General features: G+C 31.8%; 1 protein-coding gene across 3 annotated transcripts in view; it reads right to left on the reverse strand.

Moving 5' to 3' along the window:
• Positions 1-265: 265 nt before the first annotated feature.
• Larp4B (La-related protein 4B) overlaps positions 266-10,227 on the reverse strand; it is a gene marked incomplete at its 5' end in the record, with an annotated part of 33,870 nt that continues 23,908 nt past the window's right edge. For all 3 annotated transcript variants that reach the window (XM_014439190.2, XM_014439191.2, XM_014439189.2), the window contains 4 exon segments: positions 266-708; positions 2,868-2,991; positions 3,832-4,036; positions 8,113-8,332. In XM_014439190.2, the coding sequence (XP_014294676.1) occupies positions 2,882-2,991; positions 3,832-4,036; positions 8,113-8,332 (535 nt within the window).

Here is a 10,227-nt window from a genome sequence, read left to right on the forward strand (position 1 = left end):
TGGAGGAATTGTATATATAACTATTAACACCTAGGTAAACAACTAGCTTGCACTCTATACACATTTGTCAAAAATAATTATTATATTTTATTATTATTTTTTTTTGTTTAATCGAAGATTTATTTACACTTAAGGATGCGTCGCTCTATTAACTGGTAGCATACCAAAGAGCACCGTAGAATGAGGCCGCTTTTCGCACGACTCATGACTGAAAAATTAAAATTTAGCTCTAATAGGCTTTTATCATTAATTTTTTGTTTTTCAATTTTTCTTTTTTTTTTTTTCCTTATTACTTATTAAATACTATACATAACTTTTTCCTCCAAAAGTACCTTCCAAAAATTTCTCAATTCTTCCAAGATCCTTAACAGCTGCTAAGTATTTTTACAACAGTTTTTTTTGTGTGATTTTTTCCAGATACATATACATATATATATATAAAAGACCACTGGTCGCCAAAAACTTTTAAATATTAAACAGAAGTCGAGTGGGTTGAGGAAGGAGAGGAGGGAAGGGGTTTTCTTAATCACAGTTCCTGGGCACAATGTTTCAGGACTGATGCTAGAGGCACTTCGGTGCCAGAATTCGCAGTTTGGTCAAGTCCCCTTTACTTTCATAACTTTTTTTTTTGTTTTTGTATTTTTTAATTTTTTTTTTCCAGTAATCTGCAAATTCTGCTATCACCTTACTCTAGGCCAAGTCTCCAGTCTACAGAAAAAACAAAAATTGAATTAGAAGCTAAATTTTTACGAATGAAATAAATCATTATTAAATTTAACCATGATTTATTCATCCTAATGATAAGAGGTCCTATATTTTGTTTTTTAACAATAAAACTAAATCTTTTCAGGGCAAAAATGCGGAGTAATAAAATTTTAACCAGAGTGAGCTGATTACTATAGGAGTATTCATGATGTTGTGTTAAATGTACAATGTCTTGCCATGTTAAATGTTATAACAATAGGATTGTGAGCAGCCCTATTTAAAGTCATGTTAAATATTAAATGCATGAGAGCTCCTAGCGGATTTCCTGGGCAGCTTGTTTAATAACCTTTCCTTCGAAAACTTTTTGTTATTGCTTACTTATAAGTACTGTTACGCCTGAGTTGTTGCTTATTAGAAGTAAAGGGCATAAAACCTAACAGTCATTAACACCCATAAAAACCTAAAGTTTTAATCAAAGTAATTTATTACAACATTAAAGCGAGTGAAATAGGATAATTATACGAAAGTTTGGCTACTGAGTGTCTTGTTTAAAAAAATCTAAAGCAATACTAACACAATCAAAACACTAACAAAGCTAAAAAAGCGCAAGTAACCTAACAAGACAAAAAAAATGGTAACGAGATCAGCTGGTCTGTTGCATGACATCATTTTCCATTTAACACGCTTTAACATGTTAAACTAAAGATCAGGAATACCCCTTATGTAGATAAATAGCATCAAAATAAAATATGATAAATTTTGGGATTTAGATTGTTGTAATTGGAGGAGTTGATTTGAGTTGGTGCCAATATGAATAAGAAAATTTTTTTCTTCTTTTAAATAAATAATTTAATTTCTATCCATTTTAGTCTCAACACATTTTACTTTTCTTATAAGTCCGACGTTTCAGCCAATCCGGCCATCCTCAGGGACAATCTACTTAATACAATTTTGGAATTATATAATTTAAAAACTCTTACTAGGGGTATTCATGATGTGTTAAATGTAAAATGTTTTACCGTGTTAAATGTTATAAGTATAGGATTGTGAGCAGCCATGTTAAATGTTAAGTGCATAAGAGCTCTAAGCGGATTTTCTGAGCAACTTGTTTTATGACCTTTGCGTCCACAACTTCACGTTATTGTTTACTTCTAAGTTTTGATTAAAGTAATTTATTACAACATGCCTAAATTGAGTGAAAAGTAAAACTTTGGCTACTGAGTGCCTTGTTGATCTTTTAACTTGTGAGGAAGAGAATCAAGATAATTTATCACCATAATTGACAAATGTCATTACATCATTATTATTATTGTGATCTATAGCTTTATTAGTTTTGAAAACATACTAACTAAGAGCAAGTAACCTAACACAACAAACAAAATGGTGACAAGCTCAGATGGTCTGTTGCATGAAATCATTCATCATTCAACAGACTCTCAACCATATAGTTTTAACATGGTAAAAGAAGGAAATATTTCTCCATTTAACATGATTTTTTCCGTTAAAACACGCTTTAACATGTTAAACTAAAGATCATGAATACCCCTACTGAATGAAATCCTTACCATTTCTATATCCCTCAAAGACACTTCAAGAGCTATTTTACACTGTCACTAGTCCACCAAAAATGTGTTAGGTTTTCCTTGATCACAGAAACAAACCCTTCTATAAGGAATTTATTAAATATACACAAAATATCAAGAGGGCTAATTAGAGCCATAAAGAAAGTGTAATTACAAAGTAGCAGACTTCTTCATTACTAATCAACAATTAAACTAGCTCTAACTATTTCTTTTTTATTATTATTATATTAACAGACTTTTTGAATGTAAAAAAAAAAATATTTGTAGCAGAATTATACTTTTAATTCTTTATTTTGTTTCTCAAAAAAATCATGTAATCATTAAGACACTTATAATATAATAGAAAGAAAAAAAGAAAAACAAACTGAACAAAAAATCCTTAAGAAACGCATATTTCTAAAAAAATAAAACCAATTTACTGAAAATATTAAAAAAATAAAAATAAATTATATAATAAGTGATACCATAATACAGCTACCATCTAAAAAGAAAGATAACAATCTTTGAACTAATTAATATTATTATCAATAATTTATAACTTCTAGTTTCAGTTAATACAGACACAAAGCACAGGCTTACCGAAATGGGTTGTGCTATTTGGGCGATCTCTGCCTCGAGTTATTGAATTGCCTTGGAAGATTATCCCTCCTCCTGGGTGCCCCCCGGGCTCCACCTCTCCCCCGACCACCCAAGACACTGTCACCTGTAACAAATCATATAATTAAAATAGAATTCCCGATAAAGATACAAATATAACTAATATAATGAGATATACAGGTTTCGTCAATGAAATAAGATGATTTCAAAATTAAATCGTTAACACAGATTTAGAAGGTTTTTAACAAACTTTTGAGTTAAAAATGACACATTCGATCAAATCACTCGCCATTCTGACAATAAAATAAACTTTACCATAAATAAACATTATTAATTAAATGGTAAGCCCTGCTGATGGTTTGGCGAGCACCTTACGAGCTCTCAACCTCAACTCAAACATCATGCTTCACCACAAGAAAAACATACATCACTTGGTGACAACAGAATTCAGAACATAGTTCGTTCTCCTTGTTCTCAATAATCATACACAAAAGTAAACAAAAAAAAAAATTTACTTTCAAAAAGTCCTGAACAAAGAGACTCTTGTAAAATATCAAAATTTGAACAAATCTTGATGTATTTAATTTTTTCTTTAACAAGGAATATATATATAATCTGTTTTAAAATATCAGATACAAACTCTAGACACAACAAAATTACAAACCTGTATAATAATGCTCCATTTGCATTCACTAGACCTTACTGCTTTTGATTAACACTTTCTTCGGTCGATGGCATATGGCCTGTCTCAGCAAAAATTAACATTGTATAAAAATACTAAAACTTTTGACATGGCATCTGAATGCTGGCCGGAAGACAGGAAAAAAAAATCGTAGCTTGTGATGGACAATACTTTCAACAAAATGTAATGTACGGTTATTATTGAAAGTAATTTCAGCTTATTTATAGCCGTGATATTTTTCTTAAATTAATTATTACACCTTACCTTTTGGCTGATAATGAAAAGGCGGCAAACTGTGTTCTTTCTTCTCGTCATCAGACGGGTGTTGCTGCTGGGGAGGGGGAGGCGGCTGCGGCATCTGCTGCTGCAGCTGCTGTTGTTGCTGTTCCCGAGCAGCCTGCTTCTCCCTCTCAGCCTTCTGGTGCTGGGCCACTTGGGCATAGCTCAGCTTGACAACACCCAGCTCGATCTATAAACCAAATACTCAACTCAACAAACAAATCAAATAATATTATGTACATATAGATGATGATTGGCTGTATATTTGATGGAGAATGGTCAGGGCTGAGGTGGAGGTGTAAGAAAAAAAAAAAAGGGACTGATAGTTGAATATGCATTCAACTGAAAATGTTAACATTCTCAAATACCAGTCCCTTTGTTTACATCTTTACCCATCAGATCAGCCCTAATGAAGACCTACATAGTGGATCAAAATGTCGGCAATAAATGAAGAGTTAAACATTTTTTTTTTTTTTTTTTTTAGAAGATTGTTGATTGACCTTGTGTAATTAATAAAAGGAAGATGAACCGGATGCAGTAAAAAATCAACTCATATATTGTAAAAACTAGTAATAAAGAGCCTACGTTTCACCCAAGCAGTGCTTCATCATGGCTAAAAAAAAAAAGATATAGTTTTTTCTTCTACAATCCCTTTTAAGTTCATGGTTACACAGAATTCCATCCCAACCATTGGAAGCAATCAACGATCGACCGGTCGACTTTGTTGGCCACCCCTGGTCTAGGAAATATTTGAATCAAGTTAAGGAGGAAGCTTTACAGATGGATATGGGTATGGAATTCTAAATGAGGCAATTTTTAAATGATATAGAGATCGGTATGTTGGGATCTTGAGTTTAATAGGTGAATTGATAAATGTAGTTTAAGGAGGTCAATGATATAGGAAGGTTTTTTGGTTATTAGAGGGTTTGGAATGTAAATCTCCGGATACACGGATAGAACCAGCTTTACTCAGAATAGTAATGAGAGATAGGGGAACACCTGAGAATACCGAAAATGAATCTTACAAAGCAGTTCATTAGCCTTTTTAGTCTCTATTCTTGTTCAATGGGTAATCCTCCATACACTAGGCATTTTTAGTCGAAATGTAGGAGAATAAGGGAGGTGATGGATACTTTGAGGAAATGAATCATGGGATCCTTAGGAACTGTTTAAGGATTGAGATGGTTTTTAGTTATTTCGGAAATGCGGCTATTACATGCCAAGTTCTGATCAAAGGTATTAAACCCTCCACTCCCACCCTCCATGGTAGCCTTACTTATCTGACTTTTCAAACAGATAATTATAGCGAGTAGGTTGGTCGATGTACGATATGTCACAATCTCACAAGAGATCATAACACTAAAAAAAAGGCTATCCTTCCCCGCCCTGCTAAACCCCCGGAGAGCGAAAGCCCTATATCATTTTTGAAATATTAGCTTAAAACGGGAAGAGGAGACTTTAAGATAGAGCAATATTTAAAAACCCCCTGACATTGAAAAACAGCATCAAGCTGAATTGAAAAAACGGTTTTTAAGCTGTTTCGAAACTGGATAGGTATGTAGTTGAGGTAGATAAGGAAGGGTTTTGAACCGATGAGAATAGCCTTGGTTTTAGCTGGATTCAGGCTCAATTTATTTTCAAAAGCTCAATAATGTATATTGTCAATGTTGTCCTCGAGATTACGGGGGATACCTCAATCAAATCAAAAGGATGAAAAGATATGTATGTTTGTAGGTCGCCAGCAAATAAATGATATTGGAAATGTTGGATAGCGTTAGGTAAGTCATTGATATATATATGGAGAATAGGGTTGGTGAGAGGGAGGAACCTTGAGGAACACCGTGAGAGAGAAGTAGTGATGATGAAGGAGGTTTATTACATACAGTCAATTACTAGCCTAATAATATTTTTAGGTCGCTAAACAGCTTATTGGTATAAATAATGTTAATGCTAAATATATTCAGCACGGGAGAAGTAATATTTATATTGTTAAGACATAATGCAGATAAGGAATTAAAATATTTTAAAATCAAGAAGTTAACCTTTGTTATCATGGTGGATTTAAATCTCTATGAAATTTACAATTCTATGAGCGCAGTACGAAGCCCATTCTGAGCCAGATTCAACCAATGTAATATAAAATGTCAAAGAGTTACTAAGGAAGGGAAGGCTCACAGGGCAAACCCTAATTGTATATCGGTTGACCTTTTTTGACCAACAACCTGACCGTTTTTCTACAATTATAATTGTATGCAGTAAACTAATAATCTTTTAATTTAATATATTTAGGTTAATTGGTGGTGAATCAGTGTTAATTGGTAAATGATATGTTGGGAGTTCATGGAACATTTAATGTTCATTATAATTCAAGTTTTATAAGGACCATCCATAACTGAGAAAAGAGCATGTAAATAAAATATAAAGGATTTTTTAACTGTTTAATTCAATTTCTCAAGACATAAAACAAAATAAACATGAAACTGCAAATCACCTGTTAAAAAAATCAACTCAGTAACAAGAGAAAGTTGTCTTCATCAATAATAATGAGAAGATGGTTGGGAGGGAAGAGGGGGAATGCAGTCAGTGGAGAACAAAAATAAATAAAAACTATTTATTAGTGCCAATGTTTTGGCCAAAATTTCAAGCCTTCATGACGTTTAAGAACAAAAAAACAAGATAACAACCAACCATAACGAATAAATGGAATTATAAAATAACTAACAGTATAGATACATAAATAGCGTTGAATAAAAATGTATATACAAAGAAAATAAAGGTTATTATATAAGAAAAAGTAATATTGAAATAAAGAAAGAATAAAAAATACATATGAAAATCTAGTAAGTAAATATAAGTACAAAATGAAAATTATTTCACATTATAGAATAAAAATTAAAAATTTGGAAATTGACGTTTTATTTCAAAATTTTTTCATAACTTTAATTTTCATTTTGTAAATATATTTACTTACTAAATTTTCAAATGTATTTTATTTTTTGTTCTTTCATCTTTCTTATTTATAATATAGCTTTTTCTCATATAGCCTTTATCTTTTTGTAATAATGTTAGTTTTTTAATAATTCCACTTATTCATTTTGGTTATCTTGTTTTTTGTTCTTAGCCCTGTGAAGGCCTGAAATTTAGGTTCTTATAAATAAGTTTTTACTTATTTGTGATCTTCACTGACCGCACCCCCTAACCATTTTCTCATTTATATATCCTCTTTTATGAGTAAATAGTTATTTTTTATATATAAATGAATTTTGGTATGTTTTATTTCAATATGTTTATTTGTAGTATTTAATTTAAAAGCAAGCTAACCAATTCTGTTCAGTAAAATATGCAGTCACAAAAGATATCATTTAAAGTCAAGATGGCGACATGTGTCCTGCCAAAAGAACGTTGAATCGGGACAATGCCGAGAAGATTCAAATATTTTAAAAACTTTATTTCAACTTCCCATCATAATTGAAATTACAATACATTTTAGAAAAATTAGAAGTTAAGAATAATGTTCATAAAAAAAAAAAATCATATCCAAAAACTCTATAAATTGTTGTGCTACAATCGATGTTCATATTGAACATCGAGAGAAAGAACGCAGTTGGTGAAAGGCATTCGTTGCTTAGGCACGGACAGGAAATGATGTTTCCTGGATGAGGAGGTTCTCATCATCTTTTGTCTAGATCAAGGGAGACATCTTGAAAAAAGAAGATATCGAAGAGTCACCCAAGAAGAAAAAGGGACTCTTTTTATGGATTGCTAAACAACACACTTAAGTGGATGAGAAGTGAGTTGAAAACTTTTAGAGGACAAATGCTTTGTTAAAAGATCAGTATTTGTTTGCTGAGAGATTGCTTACAGCAAGTGTTAGTTTGTTGAGAAAGAAGATAAAGAAAACTTTCCATCATCAAAAGAAGATTGTATAAATTGGTTAGTGTGGTACAAAATAGAATTTTAAGTATATTTGTAAAAGTAGATGTTAATTAAACTGAGTGTCTGTTCTGATTGATTAAAAACCCGCCCTGAGATTGAGAGTCCAAAAAGTTATAAAATCTAAATAAAATTCTACAATCAATTTAATATTAAAGCTTTTCATTTCAACTCTAGTTATACTTAAGAAATGAGAATTAAGTTAAAACTACATAAAATTTCATTTATTGATTTTAAATAATTTTTTATTATTACAATATCCACAGTAAACTATTAACTTATCATCATATAAATGTAATTTTCAATTAAAACTTATCAATAAACAACTGTTACCTGCTGAGAAGGCTGCTGAACCGGTATGTGAGTTTCCACTACAGCGGGTTGTATCACAGGAGCGACAACCTTAGGCTCGACCGGAGGCTGGTCGCAGGGTGTGCTGTCCCCATTCACCGAGCCGTTGCTGCCTCCAATGTTTTCTTCAGTCTTGACGGGGCCGGGGCCAGCTTTGTCGGCTAGACTTTTCCCACTTGGTCCAGGTCCAGCGACGACCACTCTGTTAAAAAAATATATTCATATAAAACTAAGACTGATTAAAAGTTACCTAAGTTATCTACCTCAATTTATCAAAATAAAGGTATTTAATTTATTTCCTCATTCTTTGACTGACCAACTAACCCAAAAAAGAATAAAAAATATTACACATAAATAACTAACTGTATATGGATTAAATGATTCAAGCAGGTTGAGATGAAGAAAAACACTTAATAAATAGTTTAAAACGTTTATTAATAGCAATAACATTTCAAGCTATGCTACAGGTCTTAAGTACTATAACAGTTCCGCTGCAAAAATAAGGTGGGAACCACTGGTTCAAGAGGATTAAACTTGGGGTTTTACTTATTACTACATTACCACAATTTTTTTTTTCCACAGTTCTTTGTTTTTATCTTGAACTAAAATTTCTGTGATTCAGTAAATCAACCCTATAATTATTTTCCCTTATTTACTTCAAAAATGCAATGGTGATTGGTACTTGAGGCAGAGCCCATGTGCTACGAAAGGGTTAGCGCTAAGTTTATATAAGATTTTCTGATTATGTAAACTTAAAATTCTATTAGCAGTTGATGGTGTAGCACAGTTTCAGCAGAGGACACACCAGAACAGAATTTCACACAATGACTTCAGAAAATACCTGGCTTGCTGGACGCTATTCTTTTATGCTTGAAAATAACTAATTGTGTTTTTTTCCCTGTTTGTGTGCTTTTGATTGATAAACTCGCATTTAAAACCTTTAAAGAGTTCCTTATCAATTTTGATTTGGGTTATATATCTATATAAATATAAATAGGGTACGGAAACCTTCCAGGGGCCACCCAGCCCCCCTTAATTGGGTAAAAATCTGGCAGTTGAGCATGATTCTGACCAAATAACCTCCTTGCAAAACCGTTGGCCTACTTCGTTATAAAGTACTGCGCCCCTGACCCTTCATGGACTGTAGCGATACAGATTTAATTTAATTTATATAGATGTCTTTTTATACTTCCATATTTATATACATTTTATTAATTTGTTACAACATTAGCTAGAGTCGAAACGTTGGCTATCAATAAATAATTGAAATATTTCTAAATTTTTTTCTTGACCATAACTTGGACCATCCTTTTATAAGATAAAGAAATATATCTGACTCTTATTTATCAATCAATATACATAAGTTCTAACTATAATGAAGTCTTTTCTATACCCTCTTTCTTAGCATTCATAAATTTCCTTGGAATTCACAAAATTTCTTATCATGAAAAGATACTTCCAAGCTTGTTGATCATAATTTCCTACAACCTTAAAAGAACTAGTATAGACACCTAGGTAGTAGAAGTCTGATGGGTTGGTTGGATAAGCTACAGTATCCCCTGCAAATGTGACTACCACAACATACCAAGCTTATATAATTTTGGAAATACTAACTCCTCAACAAGCATTGAATATACGAGAACCTTGTTTTAGAGAAAATGAAGTAGTCTGCACTGGAGGATGTTACAAATACAAGTTGAATACATCTTCACAATCGATGAACAGAAAATAGAGGTGGGATCATTTAATTTTTAATGTATGTATGTAAGCTTCTATCTTTCTTTTTTCAGACAACCAAGTATGACCTCATTAAGTTTAGCTATATATTATGATGTGTAATAAAACCTTTGATAAGACCACTTTGAGCGACCATGTACGAATATTTAAGCAGAAAGAATATTTGTATTAGATATTTATATTAATTTTTTTAAGCTTTTGTGATTTTTTGGAAAAGTTAATCAGGGTAATCTTACTGTTGTCTTCAGTATTGTTTTAAGTAATTTTATCACCCAACTAAGACAACTTCAACTTAGTCTAAAATTTTCTGCTTATATTTCTCGTCGTAATAAATTTTTTAAAGTGAGCAAAAAAAAAATA

Source organism: Halyomorpha halys, unplaced genomic scaffold, assembly GCF_000696795.3.
Source record: "Halyomorpha halys isolate HHAL.00 unplaced genomic scaffold, Hhal_1.1 Scaffold78.1, whole genome shotgun sequence".
Taxonomy (NCBI): Eukaryota; Metazoa; Arthropoda; class Insecta; order Hemiptera; family Pentatomidae; genus Halyomorpha; species Halyomorpha halys.